We start from the raw sequence: 25,011 nt of genomic DNA, 5'->3' as shown, positions 1-25,011 counted from the left end.
ATGCTTGACCTATAACTGCTTCCTTGACTGAGTAGTTCAGGAATTTTACTATCATTGATCTCGGCGGGGCAATCGTATCTTTAGGTTTAGGCGCGAGTGCTCTGTGCGCCCTTTCAATCTTTATATCCACGTCAGTTAGTGTCAGTAGTGCGCAGTTAAGTACTTCCTTCACAAATTCCGCAGGATTGTCTCCTTTGCTTCCCTCAGGGATTCGATAAATTCTTAAATTATTGTGCCACAGTCTGTTTTGTAAGTCCTCACACATGGCTGAAAGATCAATCTCATGTTGAAGCAGAAAGCGGAGCACCCTCTTGTGCCTCATTCCAGAATCTTCGCATTAATACGTGCCTCCATTTCATTTATCCTGCCCTCAAGTTGTCATTTTTCCTTTCAGATCCTGAACGGACGTTTCCAACTTTGTCAATGTCAACTTAGTTTGATTATGGCCTTCTTGGATTTCCCTTAATTCTTCCATGATTGCAGAAATGTCCAGGAGGCAAGTGTTAGCTTTAGCATGTCTAGCTGGGCTCGTGATTTCTCACTTTCGTCTTTTTCTCTTGAGTTTTCACTTCTGTTCGAGTTTTTGTTGTGCCTGTTAGACGTAGGATAATCACACTTTGCCGATTATAATTAAATCTGCCAGTAATTAATATATTAGATTGACGGAGCTGAACTTTTAGGCTGTTTTCATTCCCCTTGCGTCACCGGAAGACCCAATGTAATTGTGTTAAATACTGTATGGACTATAGAACAATTCTATATAAAACAATAGTGAATTCTAAATAAAAATTTTACGTCTAATGTTAAAATGTATGTTTTCTAATTCAATGCAGCCCCCTTAAATTCTTTGTCCAGTTCATGAATAATTTATTTGATTTTATAGGATTTATTTGAAAGAATTAAAATAACAATTTCATTTCTATCCTTGTATTTTTCATCTGGTCGATGTTGATAAGGGTTTTATTAAGTAATTAGTAATAAGTAAAGCAATTACTTTTCAGACAGAGTAATTAATAATCTAATTACACTGTAGAAGATGTAATTAGTAATTTATTACTTTTTTAGAGTAACTTACCCAACACTGCTGGTTGGTTTGCTGGGTCACAATTTCAAAATGTAAGTGCTGACATTCCTATTCAGTTGATTAATTGGATTATGACCAACTCTTTGATGTTTTCCAATAGATGGCGCACACAATATTAAAAACCCCAAACCCAGGTGAAACCACTAACTAGAGATTGGACAGAAAGACCCAAGAAACCTGGAAAGTACTTAAACCCTAGACAATGTCCTCTCTCTCAGTGTCAACAACAGCCAAGTTAACAGGTTATTTAATACCAGTTTACTTTTTGTTTTTGATGAAATTGAGAAGGTAAGATGCCAGCAACCAACAACATGCACTAGGATTGAGTAAAGATGCTACAGGATCTATGACTGATTAAAAGGGCCTCTGGTACACACTTAAAAGCACAAGTAAAATCTGTAGTTCCCTATCTGTCACTCACTGGACATTGTGTCGATGTAGTGAAACTAGGGGTCGTCCTTGGGAGCCCCAAACACCTCTGATCTTTGAGAAAAGGCCAATGGGAATTGGTGAGTGGAATTTGCATGCCACTCCCCCGGACATACAGGTATGAAAGGAGCTGGCTTGCAACCACTCATTCAAATTTTTTCTTCGGAGCCGAGCGGTTGTGTTTCAGCGAGTTGAATTCCTCCGCCGATCCATTCACTCAAACCAATCGAGAGCTCATCGTCTTCGCAAGCCCCTAGTGTCACTACATCGACACAACGTCTCGTTCCCTCCATCAGGGAATGGAGGTTACGAAAGTAACCAGGACGTTTCTGATCAGTTTATGTAGGCTGGCACTGTAGTTCCAGCACTCATCATCACTGGACAAAAAATTTTTGTGAAAATTTTGTAATTTGATTCACACTTAACCCATTTAATCCCTCCGGTTAAATTAGTGACTGAAATTTAGCTTGAAATTCGAAGGGTCCACAAACAATTGCCAACTTATTTTCCATCGTTGCTGTAGTAACATTTAATGCCACTGTGCAACTGAAAAAGGAAGCATGTAAAACCTATCACAAGACACATACAACTACCATATTTGTTACATATATATATATATATATATATATATATATATATATATATATATATATATATATATATATATATATATATATGCATTACCGGTCAAAATTTTTGAAACACTCATTCTTTATTATCATTTATACTTTATTTTTCTTCACATTTTAGAGTAATAGTAAAGTCATCAAAACTATGGAATAACATAAATGGAACTATGGGAATTATGTTGTGACTAAACAAAATCCAAAACAAAACAAAACTGTGTTCTTCAAAGTAGCATCTTGAAAGTAGTCACCCTTTGCCTAGAATTTGCAGACATGTACTCTTGACATTTTCTCAACCAACTTCTTGAGGTATCACCCTGGGATGGTTTTTAAAGAGTACTGAAGGAGTTCCCGTCTATGTTGGGCACTTATTGGCTGCTTTTCTTTATTATTTGGTCCAAGTAATCAATTTCAAAAACGTTTTAAAATTTTTTTATTACATTTTTGTTTTGTAATGAAATAAATTAATATGGTGGCACAAATATATTTTTGTCTACAAAACTAATTTCAAACATTTAAGCATACACCTTCAGATCAAAAGATTTTTAAGATCATGAGAAACATTTCAGTCAAGTGTTTCAAAACATATGACCAGTAGTGTATATATACACACACTGGCGGCCAAAATTTTGAATAATGGACAGATTTTGATGTTATGGAAAGAAATTGGTACTTTTATTCACCAAAGTAGCATTCAGCTGATCACAATGTATAGTCAGGACATTAATAACGTGTAAATTACTATTACAATTGTAATTTTATTTTCAGAACTTCTTAAACTACTTCAAAAGGGTTCTCATCAAAAAATCCTCCATGTGCAGCATTGACAGCTTTGCAGATCCTTGGCATTCTAGCTGTCAGTTTGTCCAGATACTCAGGTGACATTTCACCCCACGCTTCCTATAGCACTTGCCATAGATGTGGCTGTCTTGTCGGGCACTTCTTACGCACCTTACAGTCTAGCCGGTCCCACAAAAGCTCAATTGGGTTAAGATCCATAACACTCTTTTCCAATTATCTGTTGTCCAATGTCTGTGTTTCTTTGCCCACTCTAACCTTTTTCTTTTTTTTTTTTTCTGTTTCAAAAGTGGCTTTTTCTTTGCAATTCTTGCCATAAGGCCTGCACCCCTGAGTCTTCTCTTTACTGTTGCACATGAAAATGGTGTTGAGCGGGTATAATTCAATGAAGCTGTCATCTGAGGACATGTGAGGCATCTATTTCTCAAACTAGAGATCCTGATGTTTATCCTCTTGTTTAGTTGTACATCTGGGCCTTCCACATCTCTTTCTGTCCTTGTTAGAGCCAGTTGTCCTTTGTCTTTGAAGACTGTAGTGTACACCTTTGTATGAAATCTTTAGTTTTTTTTTTTGGCAATTTCAAGCATTGTATAGCCTTCATTCCTCAAAACAATGATTGACAGATGAGTTTCTAGAGAAAGCTGTTTCTTTTTTGCTATTTTTGACCTTAAGACATGCCAGTCTATTGCATACTGTGGCAACTCAAAAACAAACACAAAGACAATGTTAAGCTTCATTTAATGAACCAAATAGCTTTCAACTGTCAAAACGCTGGATTTAAAGGAATGGCGGTGAATTGCGAGCCAGATGGCTCTTCTCAACTGTAAGTGCTATATATATTACAAGATAATTGTTCCTTGTGCTTAAATGGTGCTTGTTTAACAAAGCAGATCATTTTTGCGGTTGTTGTTCTTACATCAAATATTCGGGTCACGAGACAATGCCCACGTACCTGGATGAAGTATGTCCGAAATCTGTTCATACTACTTGTATGCATACCTAAAAAAGTTAGTGTTTTGCTGGCAGATAAGTGCGTCCTTCATCAAATACGGTACATACTGTGACAGTACACGGCTTTGGATGCAGCAATTGAGTCTCATTTCAAGACATTGTTACAATAAATGAAACCAAGTCAAATTAAAAAGAAATGTGCAGTTATTCTTGGTTTATCATTTTATCATTTTCCCCACAATTGTATGTTAGTTAAAAAACAAAACAAAAATATGTCACTTTATTGTTTGCAACTTCCTACTGGATCTTATTAAGAATTGAACAGTTTGACTCTGTAGTTTCCAAGAGGTTACAATTGTGACCAAGACTAAAGCACATACTTTAGCTAACTAAAGTATTGGGCTCCTCGGGTGCCGTTGAGTTCAGTGTTTTGAGTGACTCCAACACCAACTCTACAGAAAAGGGAAGAGAGACATGATTACAACATCACTCACTATATACAACTAAAGCAACATGCCTATTGTTTGACAAAATTGGATCTACCATTCTCAACTGAATGGGGAACTTTTCATTTGATTTGTATATTTAATTTGAATCAATGCAAGTGATGATACTGTACAGAGAGCGACTTGGTGGGTAGTTTGAAACATTTGTGACATATTGCTGTCATAGTGTAGTATACTTTCTTATTTGTTTTTGTCTTGTGCACAGGTAAAAATGCATTCTTATAGTACAATTGCATCATATCAAAACAGTCTTTGAATTGAAATTGTACCCTCCAATCGTTGTGTTATCCAGTCTGCTTGAGGATCAGAGCAGAATTGTTGCTTCTCTGTGTAAAATCTGTTGTGCAGTAGATAAAATATACCAATGAAATGAACCAATACGACAATAACAGATGTAACAATGATGGCACATGTATGAACTGCATTAAGATTAGGCTGGCAATGTGTTAAAAGAACTTACACAATGGCATCAACACATGGAGTAAAAGCATACTGCCTCTTGAATCCTGTAAGCTTTATTTCAGGAGGAATTCTTGCCTTCAACACCTGCATACAGCAGCTGACCATACTGTTCACTGTAGTTGGCTGAACAGTACTCATCTGTTCTTCAGATGGCAGATGTAGACAAAATTTTGATGCAGCTAAAACGGCATACAACAAATAACTGAATTTGTTAATATTAGGCTCATCATTATTTTGTATTAAATGTGAAATCTAATCGTCAACGTAAAACAAACATCATCATCATCAGGATGAAAGACATCAATAGGCATTTACTGAAAAATAAATTGAAAAAACCCTTGACTTGCAATTGTCTTGCTGCTGCTCAGTAACACACTGACACACAAGAACCATCAGCATCGAAGTTATTTTCCTGCAGATGTGCATGATGCTGGGCCTGAAGAGAAGGTCTCAATATTGTTTTAAAGGTGTTTGCTTTGCTCAAGGTGTTTGCTTTGCTCAAACCTGTTTTTAACATTTTGTTTTTAGACAGGATGTGCATTTCCTGTATGCAACCAGTAAGAATATCCTGTAGACCCATGTGACATAAAAACTGCTGAATTTACGATTACAGAAATGTGATATAAAAAATAGTGCACCAATGAATCATCCTATATGGGTGATCAGAGCAGCAAAGGTAAAAAATGTGCAGTCAGCATAATTTTTTGGTGAAACCACTTTCCAGCACATTAAAAAAACAAAATATAGTGAATTATGCAAAATTAGCTGTTTATTTTTTTTGTTTTTGTTTTTTACATTAGTTCTGTGGCTTTTATGTTGTTGTATTATTTAAATAGTATAGAGTATGTAAATGTATATGGAGTATAATAATGGCCTGACTGAAATTTTTGACATGCTTGGCATTGATAAGTTGGGTCAAGATGATCGTATGATATTTTGGTATTTATGTTAATTAAGTAGTTTACTAGGATAAGAATTATATTAAGGATAGAGTGTGTAACTTAACAACCAAGAAAAGAGGTCTGCACTGTTGTATCTCAGTACAACACAGACTGATTAGCAGGAAATGAAAGTTATGATTGTAACACAAGGGAAATTGGACAGAAAGACACAAGAAAAGCACTGGACAATGGCCTCCCTGTCACAACTTAAGTTCACAGGCCATATAATACTGATTTACTCATACCCATGACAGCATTTGGTTTGGGATGAAATGAAGAACACAGAAGAGGCCCGCAACCAACCACATGCATTAGGATGTTGTAAAGATACTACAAAAAAAGTCAATGCCTGATTAAAATGGCTTCTCATACACACTCATTATTGGAGTGTTAGAAACACTGTCACTATCAGCCACAAGCAAAACCTGTAGTTTATATTTGTAGTTTTATATTGTATTTTTTACATCACTCCTCATCACTGGCATATTTTCTTTTTTTAGACTAGCATCACATTTCTTGCAACAGAATCTATCTTTAACAGTATGTAGACATTAAAAAAATAGTCACAAAGCCTAATATTGTATTTAAAAGCATATTTGGTTTAATAAGTTCAAGAATAACATTGTATTTCAGGGTTTTTAAAATCCATTAAACAAAAAAACACATGCAGTAACTACATATTTGTTAAACGAGTTTGTCTTTTAACTGTGAATTCCTTGACTTGAGTAGTCACACACTGATCATGGAGAAAGCAGACCAGATTTTTTTTTTTTGGTCTCTGCTGCGAAACAATCAAAGTTGTGTGAATACTACAATAGAACACTTTAGTTTTTTTCATCAAACTTGTTGGATTCAACTTACTGATGAATTTTCTTTGACACCCATGGTCGTCTCCAATAACTGCAGAATTTCCTTTTTACAGTCTCAAAGCTGTGAAAAAGAGTGATAACAGAAGACACAGAATTCAAACTTTGGATGAGGATGATTGTTAATGGTGACGTGTTTTCTCTCTGTTGCACAGTTGCACTTTAATCTGTCTTGAATACTACAATTTGATGCTAGTGAAACTTTGTAATATGACACTTTTCGTACCACTGTCTCCTTGATGATTCGCTTATGTATTCCTCTTTTGTAAGTCGCTTTGGATAAAAGAGTCTGCCAAATGAATAAATGTAAATGTAAATAAATGACTGCCTTCACACATGGAGGATTATGTTTTTGTATCCTGTAACCAATGATTGGGTCAGAAAACTCTTTCATTGAGCAGTTGTTCAAATTTTCAGCACCTGTAACATATTGCCAGAGAATAAAAAAGAACAAAAGCACAAAAACTGATTAAGACATCAGCTAAATTTATTAGATATGAAATCACCATGACATCACAATGCAGGCAACTGCACTTCTGGGTTCTTCAGAGCAACAGTTGTTAATGGTGGATATGAGCAGCACTGCATTATACGTTTTTTTAAATTTTTTTTTTTGGTTCCCATGATATCCACAAGATCATGTAGATTTACACTCTACAATATCAGGAAGATAAGACCCTTCTTCTCTGAACATGCCACACAACTTCTTTTTCAGTCACTTGTCATAACTAGACTGGACTACTGTAATGCTCTCATTGCAGGCCTCCCTGCATGTGCAATTAGACCCTTGAAAATGATCCAGAATGCAGCAGCACGTCTGGTCTTTAATGAACCAAAGAGAACACGTTACACCACTCCTTGTCTCTCTCCACTGGCACTGGTTGATGCACGTATCAAATTCAAGGCTCTGATGCTGGCATTCAGAACAGTCACTGGGTCTGCTCCAGCATACCTAAAATCATTTATGCAGAGCTACGCGCCCACTAGAAGCCTGCGGTCAGCTAAGGAACGTCTCCTTGTTGTACCAACACAAAGAGGCACCAAAACACTTTCCCGGACATTCGGCTTCATCATACCACGTTGGTGGAATGACCTTCCCAACTCCATCCGTGAAGCTGACTCACTTTCTGTCTTCAAAAAATGACTAAAAACACATCTTTTCCATGAGCACTTAACAAGTCCAGGGGAGGAGCTGAAAAGAAAGCAGTCAAGCCGGACACTTTGCGCTTCACGTCGTGTGCTGAACCTACACCAGCCACAGAATATCGTGCAATGTTTGCAGAAAGAGTGGAATTCAGTGGAATTCATGCTTGAATTTTATACAAAATAATCAGAGACCACAGCTTGTTTCCTTTGTGCAATTTTTCAACATGGTTTGAACATGGTGTATATTTACGGTGTAGAAAAGTATTGTGTAATACAAAGTAGCTTGTCTAACTGGCATGGAAGGGGAAAAAGCTTACTGGTGTAGCAGGTGAAGATCACATTTATTATTTGTTTGCTTTAGATTTAGTTCGGTCTTCACATTTTACACCCCTCTGTTGAATTAGAACAGATGAAAAACAGGTTAGCACATTGTGTAAATTTACTTGCAAATGCACATGCAGACACACAATATTAGTGTAAAAATCTCACTTTCTGGAAAAATTGTTGGATAGTAAAATGAATGCACCTACATATGCACCTACACGTGTATGTCTATTTATGTCCCTGTAGAGCTGAGGAGGGTGGGGCCGGGCTGGAATGACGCACGCCCGGTCCCCAATCAGCCTGATGGGGCACGCGAGGGATAAAGGCGGCCGGGGACGACAGTTCGAGAGAGAGAGAGAATTACAAAAAATAAAACAAAAAATAAATTTAAAAACTAAACAAAAACCAAATGTTACAGTTGCATTTTGGGAACCCCTAAAAGGTTCTGTATAGAACCTTTCCACATGGCTCAAAGAACCATTAAAAAGAGTTCTAGAATCTTTTAGGTGTTCCAAATATAAAGTGAGCGATAGAACCCTTTAGGGTTCTATATGGAACCTTTTCTTATAAGAGTGTAACTATTATGCATGCAGCTTTTATAACCTCGGATTTATTGAGAGAGTACACTGAATATTTGTAATTTCATCCTTTGTCACACCGCAGAACCATTAGTTCACTACAAACTAGAGAAAGCAAAATCATAAATTGGTTATAAATGGTGAAAAACTTAAACCAGTTAACCTGCAGTTACAGTTACACATTTACATATATTTGAACCTAAATTTGTATTTTCATTTAAAAAGTCCATGTTACATGACAAACTGTTTACATCCTTTGAGGGGAAGTACTGTATTATTACATTGTCTGTTGTTCTGATTCTATTGAGCAGTGAGGAAGCAAAATGTGTATCCCAAATTTTAACACATTTAGAGTTTATACATTTTCACAATAAAATGTTTTTAATGACAATGGGAGTTCACAAGCACGCTTCACAAAGTAGTTAGCTAAATGTTCTGAATTTTTCATATCAGACAAATAATGGATCACAGGTAATGTAAAAATCATGTGGAAAAAATGCATGAGTAGGGTGTCTTATTTGAGTCTAAAGTGTGTGAAAATGTCTAACAAGTTGGAACATGTAAAAGAGGTGTCAAATATGGGACATTAAGTCACTGTAGTCTGGTGATGCTGTGTCACCACTGTGTCATGAATCTGTTTTAACAATCTGTTGATTTATTGCGCACGTTTAACCAAGATATGTTTTATTATACTTCTAAATATATTTGTTTATTTACATTATACTATCATATCGATATTTTAGATCCCCTAACCTAACCCAACCCCACCCTAAACCTAACCACTTATAAATGATATCAAACATGCAACAGGCAGGTAAATGTCAAATTTACATTACATTATAATATAGATATTTTTGAACTCCTAGCCCCACCCCTACACCCAAACATAAGCAATAATATAACAACAATATAACCAACTGTGATGAGGAGGAGGGCGTGGCCAGGCGGTGAGGCTGCACGGCCGGCACTGAATCAGCTGATCAGCGGGAGAGCGAGATAAAGAGGAGCCGGAGATGCCAGTTCGAGAGAGAGAGAGACACACACGACCGTGCTGCATGTGTGTCTGTTCGTTTATGTTTTATGTTGTTTTAAGTTCATTTATATCATTAAACCTTTATATTGACTGTTCAGCCGGTTCCCTTCTCCTCCTTGCCCATCCTTATACTGTTACACCAACCAACAATATAAAAGACCTAACAAGCAAATACAAGTACAATACAAGTACAGTTACATAATATATACCAAAAATGACTGTAAAAGTATTACAGGTGACTCATGCTGCATTTAATGTCTCTCAAAGTACAAAAAAAATGTCTTGAAGCTGAAAAACTTCCTCTCCGTGAAGGCAGTCACAACTCATTCAGAATTACACAGGCAAAGTTTATCAAGATAATATTTGATTTTGGTTAGAAAGGCCTGGCCTGAAAGTTTAAAATAGTTTTAAAAGTGTGAGGGTTTTACAGGCCCAACAGTCAGATAGACAGAAAGACAGGTAAAAAGTTTTTTTATTTTTTATTTAATTTTTTTAAGTATGTAATTCATTTCGGCTTGATAGGATGTGCATTTCCTGTCTGCATCAATAAATATATTATGTAGACCAATGTGATTACAAGAATTTGATATGCTGAACGTGAATAATCTTAGCAGCAAGGATGAAAATTCTGGAATTATTAAGAGGTAAATCACTTGTTATGTTATATTTCTAATCTGTAAGTCACTTGTATAGGCATCTGCTAAATTAATAAATTAAAATGTAATGAAGACAAAGAAATAATGATCAGAAAAATAACGTGTCACAAACCAACCACTGACTATTTGAAACCACTGCATCAAATAAGAATCATCCAATCACAAAAATTCACACCTCTCAGCCACAAAATTCTTACCCAGAGAGTCAGTATAATTTTTGAGAAACCACTTTCCAGCACATGAAAGAAAAAAAAAATTTGTGAATTATGCAAAATCAGCTATTTATTTATTTATTTATTTATTTACAGAAATTATACTTAATGAGAAAAAGACACTTTGAGTGGTGGGTAAAGTCTATACTCTCTCTGTGACAGCATACAGACAACTATCTACCTAATGAGTGACCACAAATGCACTTAGCACCCTTAAAGGGATATTCCGGATTCAGTACAAGTTAAGCTCAGTCAGCAGCATTTGTGGCATAATGTTGATAACCACAAAAAAATTATTTAGACTCGTTTCTCCTTTTCTAATAATAATAATAATAATAATAATAATAATAATAACAATAATAAAATAAAAAATGAGGTTACAGTGAGGCACTTACAATGGAAGTGAATGGGGCCAAATTTTTGGAAAGTTTTAACAGAAATGTGAAGCCTATAATTTTATAAAAGCACTTACATGAAATCTTCTGTTAAAGGGGTCATGACATATTCTTTTTATATAATTTTATTATCTTCCCTGAGGTCCAATTATAATGTTAATAAAGGTTTTTTTTGCACCAAAAAGTCATTATTTAGAAATATATGATCATTTTCTGCGCCTCCTTTAACGTAAACGCCTACTGTTATGATTGGCTAATATCGTGCAGCTCCTCGAATACAGCAATATTTCAAACACAATCAGAAGAGAATGAACAAGCTCCACAACATTATAAAACTACATTTCAGAGTTTACACATAACACACATCAAACACAATGCAGCCGAATATATTAAACTGTTCACTCAAGCAAAACAGCAACATGAACTGTCAATAAACTATCAAACAATCATGACATCTGAAATATTCATGAATAAATCTGATTACTTACGGTTCCCTATCTGTCACTCACTCGACGTTGGTGTCGATGTACTCACTCTTGGGAGCCCGAGACACCTCTGGTCTTTGATAAAAGGCCAATGAAAATTGGCGAGTGGTATTTGCATGCCACTCCCCCGGACATACGGGTATAAAAGGAGCTGGTATGCAACCACTCATTCAGATTTTCTCTTAGGAGCCGAACGGTCATGCTCATTGAGCTGAATACTACTGTTCATTCACCTCTGCTGGATCTGACGGCGCATTTCAGCGGCTTCTCCCCCCTCTGCACTGGTGCACTGCAGAGAACGCCCCTGGGCGCTTCGGCAGAAAAACTAGAGAGTATATTTTCTGAAAGAGCATTTTTCCCCTCTAAAAGAGTATATATTTCTCTAAAAGAGCGCACACATGGAACGTCTTTGTAAAGACGCGTCTTTTTAAAGATGCTTTTCCGATTGTGTGTTATTCCTGGTTGTGCTCGTTATCTCTTGCCTTCTAACGGTCACGATTGCTGTCTTTCGTGTCTGGGCACTGCTCACGCGGAGACAGCGTTCGTGGATGGTCATGTTCTCATTGCGAGAATATGTCCATGGCAACGTTGCGGTCGCGGCTCGCCTTCGTAAGAAAGCGAGCCACCCCAGAGGCACCCGCCTCGGTCCTTTTACCCACGGGTATGAGGCCAGCGTGGCTAGCACTGGGGGCGATTTGGGGACCCCAATGGGACCGCCTCTGCCGGGTATCCCCCCGCGGACCTCCCATTCCCCAGCACACTTGTCTGCCCCGATCGGGCTTCCGGGTGAGTCCGCCGGCTCGTCTCACGGCGAGTTCGACCTCTTATGAAAGTGATGAGCTCTCGAGCGCAGCATTGGAGAGCGGGCTCGTCCAGTCGGAAGACTCAACTGGGCTCCTCCCTTCGGGGTCGATTGCCCAGTCACAGGCTGACGCGGAGATGACGACATGCTTTCCCGGGCAGCCGTGAGCGTCGGTTAGAGTGGATTTCACCACTCTTCCCTGAACCCTCGCGGCTCGGTGATTGGTTCCTGGGCTCGCGGCGCCGCTCAAAGCCACGCCCCGCCCTGTTCCTTTCTTCCCGGAAGTGCATGAAGAGCTGACAAGCGGGAGGCACTTTTTACTACCCGGTCCTGATCTTTTCAGCTTCCCCGCCCTCACTACCCTTGATGGTGGGGCGGCCAAGGCCTATTCGGCAATCCCCCGGTGGATAAAGGCGCTTGCGGTGCACCTATGCCCGCAGAGCGCCGCCACCTGGCGTGGGTGCCCAAAGCCCCCGTCCAAGGCCTGTAGGTTTACGTCGTCTCTGACGGCCAAGGCCTACGGTGCTGCTGGACAAGCCGCCTCCGCGCTGCACGCCATGGCTCTCCTGCAAGTCCGCCAAGGCGCTAAAGGAAATGCACGAGGGTAGTTCCGCCCCGGGATTGATGCAGGAACTGCGCTCAGTGACTGACCTCACTCTCTGAGCGACGGAGGTCATGGCGTGGTCTCTCGGGCGAACGATGGCCATACTAGTGGTCCAGGAGCGCCACCTTTGGCTCAACCTGGACTTTGCCCAGCAGTTCTCGATAGTAGAGCAGTAGATGGATGCTAGCCGGCATATCCTGCCCCGGCGCGGCTCAAGATCCCGCACTCCGTCTACTTATCGCCAAGGGCGTCCCCCTGCGGTGACTGCCCCGGCGTGGAGCCCACCGCAGGAAGCAAACACCACCCGTCTTGCGGCCGCCCAGAACCCGTGAATGGCTTCAAAGCGCCCTTGAGACGGGCGACCCAGGGACAACGAAACCCGCTGCTCTGGAGCTGGTAAGCAGAACTTCATCTTTTTATTACCTTTTGCATTTTGCACTGCATGCCCAAGTGGCTGCAGTACTCAAGAGCTCAGCAAGAGCGGTTTCCTTGTTCCCTGGGTCACATATCCGGTGTGTACGGCTGTCATCACAACCACCGTCCACCACTCCATTTGGCAGGTTTGGCGCTCCAGCGGCGGTCTCCCGCCCCTGAGCGCTCAGCTGTGGCACAAATCCACCCCCGATGTGACAGTCTCCACGGGTCACGAGGACAGGCCTCTTCCTCCACCATCCCAGGCTGTTCCGGGGGTGGTCACAAGGAGCCAGGTAAGTGCTTCGATGTCCTTAGACTCAGCATGGCCACGACGTGGTGTGGCACCTCGAGCTCCGCCCCGCTGCGAGGCCCCACCTGCCGGTACATCCGATGACGTTGTCCCTTTGGTCCCCCTTGTGCGGAACTTGGACGCATGGCTTGCGCTTTCCAATCCGTCACGAGGGCTGGTCCGGACAGTCCGACTTGGCTGCACGATTCACTTTGCCGGGCATTCGCCCAGGTTCAGCGGTGTCCACTTCACCTTGGTGAAAGATGAAAACGCTGCTACCTTGCGCAGAGATCGCTACCCTCCTTTGGAAGGGCGCGATAGAACCTGTCTCTCCAGCCGAGATGAATAAGGGTTTTTTTCAGCTCCTACTTCATCGTACCAAAAAAAGGCGGTGGGTTGAGGCCAATCTTGGACCTGTGAGTTCTGAACTAGGCTTTACACAGACTCCCGTTCAAGATGCTGACGCGAAAACGCATCCTGGCGAGCATCCGGCATCAAGATTGGTTCGTGGCGGTAGACCTGAAGGATGCGTACTTCCACACCTCGATCCTTCCTCGACACAGACCTTTCCTGCGGTTCGCGTTCGAGGGTCAGGCGTATCAGTACAAAGTCCTCCCTTTCGGCCTGTCCCTGTCTCCTCGCGTCTTTACGAAGGTCGCCGAAGCTGCCCTTGCCCCGTTAAGGGAGGTGGGCATCCGCAACCTCAACTATCTCGATGACTGGCTAATCCTAGCTCACTCTCGAGACGTGTTGTGCGCACACAGGGACCTGGTGCTCTCACACCTCAGCCGACTAGGGCTTCGGGTCAACTGGGAAAAGAGCAAGCTCCTCCCGGTTCAGAGCATCTCTTTTCTCGGTTTGGAGTTGGACTCAGTCTCCTTGACCGCACGCTTACGAACGAGAGCCCAGTCGGTGCTGGCCTGTTTGAAGGCGTTCAAACAGGGAACAGCGGTTCCACTGAAACTTCTTCAGAGGCTCCTGGGGCATATGGCATCCTCGGCGGTGGCCACCCCGCTCGGGTTGATGCATATGAGGCCGCTTCAGCACTGGCTCCAGACTCGAGTCCCGAGACGGCCATGGCGCCATGGGACACACCGCGTGGCCATCACCTTGGTCTGTCACCGTCTTTTCAGCCCTTGGACCGACCTCTCATTCCTACGGGCAGGTGTTCCTCTAGAAGTGGTCCCCAGGCGCGTCGTGGTCACGACAGATGCCTCCAAAACGGGCTGGGGTGCTGTTTGCAACATGCACGCAGCCGCCGGCCTCTGGACGGGTCTGACTGCATTGGCACATCAACTGCCTAGAGTTGTTGGCAATTCTGCTCACCCTGCGGAGGTTTCGGCCATTGATCCAGGGCAAGCACCTGTTAGTTCAGACAGACAACACAACAACGGTAGCATATGTCAACCACCAAGGTGGTTTGCGCTCTCATTATATGTCACAACTCGCCCGCCGTCTCCTCCTCTGGAGTCAGCAGCACCTCAAGTCGCTGCAAGCCACTCACATCCCAGGCAACCTCAACACTACGGCGGACGCGCCGTCACAACAGGTTACCCTCAGGGGAGAGTGGAGACTCCACCTTCAGGTGGTCCAGCTGATTTGGAATCGATTCGACAGGCACAGGTGCACCTGTTCACCTCCCAAGAATCCTCCCACTGCCCGCTCTGGTACACCCTGACCGAGGCCTCCCTCGGCATAGACGTGCTGGCACACAGCTGGCTCCCTGGCATTCGTAAATATGCAAGGTCAGGGAGGACGAGGAGCATGTCGTCCTGGTAGCACCCTACTGGCCCGCCCAGACGTGGTGCTCGGACCTCACACTCCTCGCGACAGCTCCCCCCTGGCAAATTCCCCTGAGGAAGGACCTTCTTTCTCAGGGAAGGGGCACCATCCGGCACCCATGCCCAGACCTCTGGAATCTCCATGTCTGGCCCCTGGACGGGATGCGGAAGACCTAAGCTGTCTCCCACCTGCAATGGTAGACACGATCACTCAGGCTAGGGCTCCCTCTACGAGGCGCCTGTATGCCTTTAAGTGGCATCTGTTCGCTAAGTGGTGTTCTTCCCGTCAGGAAGACCCCCAGAGATGCCCAGTCAGATCAGTGCTTTCCTTCCTGCAAGAGAGGTTGGAAGGGAGGCTGTCCCCTTCCACCTTGAAGGTGTACATTGCTGCCATAGCAGCACACCACGACGCAGTCAACGGTAAGTCCTTAGGGAAGCACGACCTGATCATCAGGTTCCTAAGTGGTGCCAGGAGGCTGAATCCCTCCAGGCCACGCCTCGTTCCCTCATCAGACCTCTGTAGTTCTTCAGGGTCTACAGAGAGCCCCCTTTGAGCCTTTGCAGTCAGCCGAGCTTAAGGCACTCTCCTTGAAGACCCTCCTGACTGCGCTCACTTCCATCAAGAGGGTAGGTGACCTGCAAGCATTCTCTGTCAGCGAAACGTGCCTGGAGTTCGGTCCAGGTTACTCTCACGTGATCCTGAGACCCTGACCGGGCTATGTGCCTAAGGTTCCCACCACCCATTTAGGGACTAGGTGGTGAACCTGCAAGTGCTGCCTCAGGAGGAGGCAGACCCAGCCCTGTCGTCGCTGTGTCCGATGCACGCTTTACACATCTATTTGGATCGCACGCAGAGCTTTAGAATCTCTGAGCAGCTCTTTGTCTGCTTTTGGTGCACAGCGGAAAGGAAGTGCTGTCTCCAAGCAGAGGATCGCCCACTGGCTCGTTGATGCCATAACTATGGCATATCTCGTCCAAAACATGCCGCCCCCGGTAGGGCTACGAGCCCATTCTACCCATGTTGTAGCGGCTTCTTGGACCTTGGCCAGAGGTGTCTCTCTAACAGACATTTGCAGAACAGCGGGCTGGGCAACACCCAACACCTTTGCAAGGTTCTACAACCTCCGGGTGGAACCGGTTTCGTCCCAGGTAGTGGCATGCAACACAAGCGGATAAGCCCGGGATAGCCGGCCGGGGGTATCGCTTGCACATAGTGCCTTCCACCTCCTTTTGAGCTGAAGACGTGCACCATTAATTCCCAGTAGTGTTCACAAAATTTGTTCCCTGGTTGACTTCCACCGAGCCCTGTGGCAGTCGAGTTTTCAGAGAGACTCGCTGCCGGCCCAGTACACGCACTAACTAAGAGCCCGGTTCTGGGGTAGGTGCTCCGCATGTGGCGGTTCCCTGTAAGTCTAACCCCATGCGATCTATATCTTCTGCTAATTCGTTTCTCTGCTGGCAAACTGCATCTTCCTTGGGCAGAGCCCCTCTGCCCCAGTCTCCATGTTTGTAGTAACTCCTCCCCCATTGGGCAGGATCTACCTTGAAGGCTCTCCACATGGTTGGAAAGACCATGTGGCGTATTCTTCCACTTAAATATCCCCCCCTCTCTTGGGGCGAGGTGTGGTCTCCGCGGTGTCCTCCCCTTGGGAGGGACACCCCCTGACTAGACCTGGCGGCCCAGTCGGATAATCCCCCTTGTTTTTTAGGGCATGGAAAAAAAGAAGGGGAAAAGAGGGCATGACTGGGTTAGCCTGTCTCTATCTTTTGGGTAGTCGACTTGTCCCCAAAGGGTCGTTCGACACTCATAACTATGTTGGGGGAGGATACGTGTCGACATGGTGTGCTGGCTACGAGGCACACAGTGGTCTGCCCGCCACACACTGCCAGTTCACGTAACACAGTTCAGCCAGTTGTGGCGTTTCGTATAGGGACCCCTATCGACACAACATCGAGTGAGTGACAGATAGGGAATGTCATGGTTACTTGTGTAACCTCCGTTCCCTGATGGAGGGAACGAGATGTTGTGTCCCTCCTGCCACAACGCTGAACTACCCGCTGAAATGTCCGGACCTTGTCTCGGCTCCTCAGCATAAAACCTGATTGAGTGGTTGCATACCAGCTCCTTTTATACCCGTATGTCCGGGGAGTGGCATGCAAATACCACTCGCCAATTTTCATTGGCCTTTTATCAAAGACCAGAGGTGTCTCGGGCTCCCAAGAGTGACCCCTAGTGTCACTACATCGACACAACGTCTCATTCCCTCCATCAGGGAACGGAGGTTACACAAGTAACCATGACATTTCATATGACTGTCTGTCATGGCTCCGGTGAGTTTTCAGTTTGTTCTGTTTGTTTTGTTTTTTCTCTCCCTCATGTTTCGCAGGTGCTGCCGGCATGCATGATCAGTGTTTCCATGGGAACACTGATTGTTCCCAGGGGCATGCTGATAATGCCACTAATTAGCATTCTAGCAGCACCTGGTTCTCTGCTGATTCACTCCCTACTTAATCCCTTTGTGTTGTCAGTATCTTTGCTAGATTTTTGTTTGGTGTGAAGTAACTTACTTCACGCTCTCTGCTTAGTTGATCCTATCTCGTGTATCTGTTTGGTTGCCCATCTCTGCCTGCGTGTTGTGAGTGTGGTTGCCTTCCAGTTTGCTGTACGCTTTTTCTCTGTGCTCATGAATATTCAGTGGAGGATTCCTTGTCTCTGCCCGTGTGTCAGGAGAGTGATTGCCTTCCATTCTGCTATTCGCTTGTTTCCTGCACCTCACTACGAATCTGCTCCTGACTACCACAATGCACCCATTGTGCGGCCATGGCGCGCAAACATCCATGAACTTCTCCCCAGCTACTGCAGCCGGTGCCGCTGCACCGCTTCATTCTTCACCTGCACTGTTGAAGTAGATATTTATTGTCAAATCCTTTGAACGGTCTCGTTGTCTTGCTCTCGCTGTCCTGATGCTACCTGTGCATGTGTGCGCACGTGCGTGTTAATCTCCATTGCTGTGACTTCTGGGTTTAAACTGTGTCAAAGTACTTCTTAAACTACCCACAAATACCATGTAAAGGTGGCTTTTTGTTTTTGGAAGTATTCTGTACTTCTTTTGGTGTTGCTAAACTCTTCTATGGATCTCAGGCAGCTTTAAAATCAAATGTAAACATGGTCTCAGCAGAAATAAATATACATTAATCAACTTCTATGGTCTTGACTTTAGAAATATTTTGATTATTATGAAAGACCAAAAGAATATAGACATATTAGAAAATACTCAATTTAAAAAAAAAAATCATTTATATGAATTAGTCTTTTTCAGACCGGTATCACCTTTCTTGCCACAGAAGCTACATATCCTTTAACAGTATATAAAGTGAAATCAAAGCCTATTGTTTTCAATCATATTTAATCATTTCAAGATTGTCATTAGATTTCAGAGGGTCCAAATTCCATTAATAGCACATAACTAGACATGTGCTTTGACGATGAATTTGCCATTCAACTGTGAATTCCTTGAAACTCCCACAGAAGCAGTCACAAATAAATGATGGTGGTATCAAGGCAGTCAAATCGCAATGGTTTCAGCTAGTTTCCTTTAGAGCTCTGCTGTAAAATAATCAAAATTGTGTGAAAACTGAAACACTTTTATAAGCAGTTAATGTTGCTAGAAATTGTTATTTTACCAAATTTGTTGGATTCAATAGTGGAATTTTCTCAAACACCTTAGGTGAATCATTGGGTGGATCTTCAAACAAAAGTGGTGTGACTAATGGATGTTGTTGGTGTCGGTGAGGAGGTCAGGTGTTCGAGCACATGTTTTTCAGCAAGCATTTTTCTTTGAGCACTGCTGCAATATAATGAAAATATTATGAATAATAGTATACTATGTTAAATATGGAGTGGTTTGAATACTTGAAGTAGATTACATTTCCACCATAACCAATTTATGTTGTTACAAATTCTGTTATGTTTCACCATATTTGTTCAATTCAACTTACAGAAACTGGCGAATTTTCTTTAAAACCCATGGTTGTCTCCAATGACTGCAGAATTCCCCCTTTTCAGTCTTAAAGCTGTTAAACAGTATAAAAACATTATTGAAGACACAAAGTAAACTTTGGATGAGGCTGATCTTTATGAAGTGTGTGGTTTCTGTTAATAAGGGCCTGTAATTCTTACATGACTGCCTTAACGCAGGTGGTATCAGATTTTTGCATCCTGAAACCAATTATGGAATCGATTACTTCCTTCGTGGAGACAGTTTTACAGCAGGTGACATTTTCAGCATATGCTACACATTGCCAGAGAAAGGAACAAACACACACACACACACACACAAATAAAAAAACGATAAAAGGGATAGCTCACCCAAAAAATTAAAATTCTCTCTGAATGGTGATCAGGAATTTGAAGCTCAAAAAAGCAGATAAAAGCAGCATAAAAGTAATCCATCAGACTCCGGTGGTTTATTGAATGTCTTCTGTAGTGATCCAGTTGGTTTTGGGTGAGAACAGACCAAAATATAACTCCTTTTTCACTGTACATCTTGACACCAGTCTCCTTGGCAATCATGATTTCAAGAAATCATTCATGAAATCATGATCGTGCCTAGAGACTGCAATGGCAAGATGTACTCCATTCACTTGCATTGTATGGACCTACAGAGCTGAGATATTCTTCTAAAAATCTTTGTTTGTGTTAAGCAGAAGAAATAAAACTGTACATATCAGAGATGGCATGAGGGTGAGTAAATGATGAGAGAATTTTAGTTTTTGGGTGAACTATCCCTTTAAGACATTCAATATCCATTCCATGTCACTCTGGCCTGCTAGGCTTCCATTGTAAGTGCATTATTGTAAATGCTTTTTTCGTTTTCAGGGGAGTGATGGATGAGTCAAAATGGTATTTCCACCAGATTTCTCTTTTTGTAAATAACCTGAAATATTCCTTTAGTTATATTCTTTTAATGGATCAGTCCTTCAGCAAGTTCAGAGCAGATCAAACTTCTATGTTGTTACAACAGGCTATAAGTTTTTGTAGAAGAATATTGTTATCTGTGTTTTGAGCGCTACATGCATTTTTTATATTGTGGTGGTTTTGAATTATGTTGTAACAATTATAACTTGTTACACCTGTCCTCATTAGGTACATGACTAACTATCACACATAAATTGAGAACATTGCCTACATCTAACTGAAGAGAAAATCTTACATTGGTTTGAATTTACAATGTGGATGAGTGTGGGGTCATGCTCCTCGGGTGCCGTTGAGTTCAGTGTTTTGAGTGACTCCAACACCAACTCTACAGAAAAGGGAAGAGAGACATGATTACAACATCGCTCACTATATACAACTAAAGCAACATGCTTATTGTTTTCAAAATTTTGTATGTGGATCTACCATTCTCAACTGAATGGGGAACTTTTCATTTGATTTGTATATTTAATTTGAATCAATGCAAGTGATGATACTGTACAGAGAGCGACTTGGTGGGTAGTTTGAAACATTTGTGACATATTGCTGTCATAGTGTAGTATACTTTCTTATTTGTTTTTGTCTTGTGCACAGGTAAAAATGCATTCTTATAGTACAATTGCATCATATCAAAACAGTCTTTGAATTGAAATTGTACCCTCCAATCGTTGTGTTATCCAGTCTGCTTGAGGATCAGAGCAGAATTGTTGCTTCTCTGTGTAAAATCTGTTGTGCAGTAGATAAAATATACCAATGAAATGAACCAATATGACAATAACAGATGCAACAATGATGGCACATGTATGAACTGCATTAAGATTAGGCTGGCAATGTGTTAAAAGAACTTACATAATGGCATCAACACATGGAGTAAAAGCATACTGCCTCTTGAATCCTGTAAGCTTTATTTCAGGAGGAATTCTTGCCTTCAACACCTGCATACAGCAGCTGACCATACTGTTCACTGTAGTTGGCTGAACAGTACTCATCTGTTCTTCAGATGGCAGATGAAGACAAAATTTTGATGCATCTAAAACTGCATACAACAAATAACTGAATTTGGTAATATTAGGCTCATCATTATTTTGTATTAAATGTGAAATCTAATCGTCAACGTAAAACAAACATCATCATCATCAGGATGAAAGACATCAATAGACATTTACTGAAAACTAAATTAAAAATACTCACGACTTACAATTGTCTTGCTGCTGCTCAGTAACACACTGACACACAAGAACCATCAGCATCAAAATTATTTTCCAGCAGATGTGCATGATGCTGTGATGAGATACTGAGAAGGCCTGAAGAGGTCTCAATATTATTTTTGTTTTAAAGGTGTTTGCTTTGCTCAAGCCTGTTTTTAAAGGTTTTTTTTTTTTTTTTTTTTTTTTTAGACAGGATGTGCATTTCCTGTATTCAACAGTAAGAATATTCTGTAGACCCATGTGACATAAACTACTGAATTTAAGATTACAAGAATGTGTTATAAAAAAATAGTGCAGCAATGAATCATCCTATATGGGTGATCAGAGCAGCAAAGGTAAAAAATGTGCAGTCAGCATAATTTTTTGGTGAAACCACTTTCCAGCACATTAACAAAATTATAGTGAATTATGCAAAATCAGCTGTTTGAAATATTGGGATTTAAAAAAAAATTTTTTTTTACATTAGTTCTGTGGCTTTTTTGTTGTTGTGTTATTTAAATAGTATAGAGTATGTAAATGTATATAGAGTATAATAATGGCCTGACTGAAATGTTTTGACATGCTTGGCATTGATAAGTTGGGTCAAGATGATCGTATGGTATTTTGGTATTTATGTTAATTAAGTAGTTTACTAGGATAAGAATTATATTAAGGATAGAGTGTGTAACTTAACAACCAAGAAAAGAGGTCTGCACTGTTGTATCTCAGTACAACACAGACTGATTAGCAGGAAATGAAAGTTATGATTGTAACACAAGGGAAATTGGACAGAAAGACACAAGAAAAGCACTGGACAATGGCCTCCCTGTCACAACTTAAGTTCACAGGCCATATAATACTGATTTACTCATACCCATGACAGCATTTGGTTTGGGATGAAATGAAGAACACAGAAGAGGCCCGCAACCAACCACATGCATTAGGATGTTGTAAAGATACTACAAAAAAAGTCAATGCCTGATTAAAATGGCTTCTCATACACACTCATTATTGGAGTGTTAGAAACACTGTCACTATCAGCCACAAGCAAAACCTGTAGTTTATATTTGTAGTTTTATATTGTATTTTTTACATCACTCCTCATCACTGGCATATTTTCTTTTTTTAGACTAGCATCACATTTCTTGCAACAGAATCTATCTTTAACAGTATGTAGACATTAAAAAAATAGTCACAAAGCCTAATATTGTATTTAAAAGCATATTTGGTTTAATAAGTTCAAGAATAACATTGTATTTCAGGGTTTTTAAAATCCATTAAACAAAAAAACACATGCAGTAACTACATATTTGTTAAACGAGTTTGTCTTTTAACTGTGAATTCCTTGACTTGAGTAGTCACACACTGATCATGGAGAAAGCAGACCAGATTTTTTTTTTTTGGTCTCTGCTGCGAAACAATCAAAGTTGTGTGAATACTACAATAGAACACTTTAGTTTTTTTTCATCAAACTTGTTGGATTCAACTTACTGATGAATTTTCTTTGACACCCATGGTCGTCTCCAATAACTGCAGAATTTCCTTTTTACAGTCTCAAAGCTGTGAAAAAGAGTGATAACAGAAGACACAGAAATCAAACTTTGGATGAGGATGATTGTTAATGGTGACGTGTTTTCTCTCTGTTGCACAGTTGCACTTTAATCTGTCTTGAATACTACAATTTGATGCTAGTGAAACTTTGTAATATGACACTTTTCGTACCACTGTCTCCTCAAGATGATTCGCTTATGTATTCCTCTTTTGTAAGTCGCTTTGGATAAAAGAGTCTGCCAAATGAATAAATGTAAATGTAAATAAATGACTGCCTTCACACATGGAGGATTATGTTTTTGTATCCTGTAACCAATGATTGGGTCAGAAAACTCTTTCATTGAGCAGTTGTTCAAATTTTCAGCACCTGTAACATATTGCCAGAGAATAAAAAAGAACAAAAGCACAAAAACTGATTAAGACATCAGCTAAATTTATTAGATATGAAATCACCATGACATCACAATGCAGGCAACTGCACTTCTGGGTTCTTCAGAGCAACAGATGTTAATGGTGGATATGAGCAGCACTGCATTATACGTTTTGTTTTTTTGGTTTTTTTTGGGTTCCCATGATATCCACAAGATCATGTAGATTTACACTCTACAATATCAGGAAGATAAGACCCTTCCTCTCTGAACATGCCACACAACTTCTTTTTCAGTCACTTGTCATAACTAGACTGGACTACTGTAATGCTCTCATTGCAGGCCTCCCTGCATGTGCAATTAGACCCCTGCAAATGATCCAGAATGCAGCAGCACCTCTGGTCTTTAATCAACCAAAGATAGCGCATGTTACACCACTCCTTGTCTCTCTCCACTGGCTGCTGGTTGATGCACGTATCAAATTCAAGGCTCTGATGCTGACATACAGAACAGTCACTGGGTCTGCTCCAGCATACCTAAAATAATTTCTGCAGAGCTAGAAATGATGTACCAACACAAAGAGGCACCAACACTTTCCCGGACTTTCGGCTTCATCATACCACGTTGGTGGAATGACCTTCCCAACTCCATCCGTGAAGCTGACTCACTTTCTGTCTTCAAAAAATGACTAAAAACACATCTTTTCCATGAGAACTTAACCAGTCACAAAAAAAAAAAAAAAAAAAAAAAAAAAAATATATATATATATATTTTGTTGCACTTTAATCTGTTTTGAATACTATTCTGATGCTAGTGAAACTTTGTAATATGGCACTTTTCGTACCACTGTCTCCTAAAATGATTCGCTTATGTTTTCCTCTTTTGTAAGTTGCTTTGGATAAAAGCATCTGCCAAATGAATAAATGTAAATGTAAAATGATATCCTATTCTTGTCTTCATTAAATGACTATCCCACCTTAACTGAAAAACATTATGTGTTTTCAACTTGAACTGCATCTTGATTTACCAAATTGGTGAGATTTGCCGGTTGCAGTCAGGGGAGGAGCTGAAAAGAAAGCAGTCAAGCCGGACACTTTGCGCTTCACGTCGTGTGCTGAACCTACACCAGCCACAGAATATCGTGCAATGTTTGCAGAAAGAGTGGAATTCAGTGGAATTCATGCTTGAATTTTATACAAAATAATCAGAGACCACAGCTTGTTTCCTTTGTGCAATTTTTCAACATGGTTTGAACATGGTGTATATTTACGGTGTAGAAAAGTATTGTGTAATACAAAGTAGCTTGTCTAACTGGCATGGAAGGGGAAAAAGCTTACTGGTGTAGCAGGTGAAGATCACATTTATTATTTGTTTGCTTTAGATTTAGTTCGGTCTTCACATTTTACACCCCTCTGTTGAATTAGAACAGATGAAAAAAAGGTTAGCACATTGTGTAAATTTACTTGCAAATGGACATGCAGACATACAATATTAGTGTAAAAATCTCACTTTCTGGAAAAATCGTTGTATAGTAAAATTAATGCACCT

The 25,011-nt window shown here is 41.1% G+C and overlaps 2 protein-coding genes across 11 annotated transcripts; both read right to left on the bottom strand.

Moving 5' to 3' along the window:
- Positions 1-2,595: 2,595 nt before the first annotated feature.
- Positions 2,596-24,867, bottom strand: LOC127431636 (C-C motif chemokine 2-like). Of its 5 annotated transcripts, XR_007895629.1 has the most exons (7): positions 8,340-8,473; positions 8,127-8,201; positions 6,890-6,952; positions 6,659-6,727; positions 4,855-5,035; positions 4,664-4,731; positions 2,596-4,340 (listed from the first exon to the last, which is right to left on the bottom strand). XR_007895629.1 is itself a non-coding variant. In XM_051682167.1 (4 exons), the coding sequence occupies exons 1-4, from the start codon at positions 5,280-5,282 to the stop codon at positions 4,270-4,272; spliced, it is 399 nt and encodes a 132-aa protein (XP_051538127.1). In that variant the 5' UTR covers positions 5,283-6,650; the 3' UTR covers positions 2,596-4,269. The 5 variants fall into 5 exon arrangements, 1 of the variants encoding a protein (XP_051538127.1); XR_007895630.1 differs by lacking the exons at positions 8,127-8,201; positions 8,340-8,473 and adding an exon at positions 24,801-24,867; XR_007895631.1 differs by lacking the exons at positions 6,659-6,727; positions 6,890-6,952; positions 8,127-8,201; positions 8,340-8,473 and adding exons at positions 23,036-23,104; positions 24,801-24,853.
- LOC127431631 (uncharacterized) lies at positions 17,702-21,713 on the bottom strand. 6 transcript variants are annotated; one of them, XR_007895628.1, is made up of 8 exons: positions 21,556-21,713; positions 21,207-21,393; positions 21,016-21,083; positions 20,596-20,685; positions 19,563-19,674; positions 19,382-19,456; positions 19,067-19,230; positions 17,702-18,989 (listed from the first exon to the last, which is right to left on the bottom strand). XR_007895628.1 is itself a non-coding variant. In XM_051682158.1 (8 exons), exons 1-7 carry the CDS (start codon positions 21,632-21,634, stop codon positions 19,131-19,133), a joined length of 711 nt encoding a protein of 236 aa, XP_051538118.1. In that variant the 5' UTR covers positions 21,635-21,713; the 3' UTR covers positions 17,702-18,989; positions 19,106-19,130. The 6 variants fall into 6 exon arrangements, 4 of the variants coding, with proteins under 4 accessions (XP_051538118.1, XP_051538119.1, XP_051538120.1 ...); XR_007895627.1 differs by having other exon boundaries at positions 17,702-18,986; XM_051682158.1 differs by having other exon boundaries at positions 19,106-19,230.
- Positions 24,868-25,011: the final 144 nt, after the last annotated feature.

This window comes from Myxocyprinus asiaticus, chromosome 41 (assembly GCF_019703515.2).
Source record: "Myxocyprinus asiaticus isolate MX2 ecotype Aquarium Trade chromosome 41, UBuf_Myxa_2, whole genome shotgun sequence".
Taxonomy (NCBI): domain Eukaryota; kingdom Metazoa; phylum Chordata; class Actinopteri; order Cypriniformes; family Catostomidae; genus Myxocyprinus; species Myxocyprinus asiaticus.
Note: the sequence above shows the minus strand (reverse complement) of the source record. Positions and strands in the feature narration are given on the sequence as shown.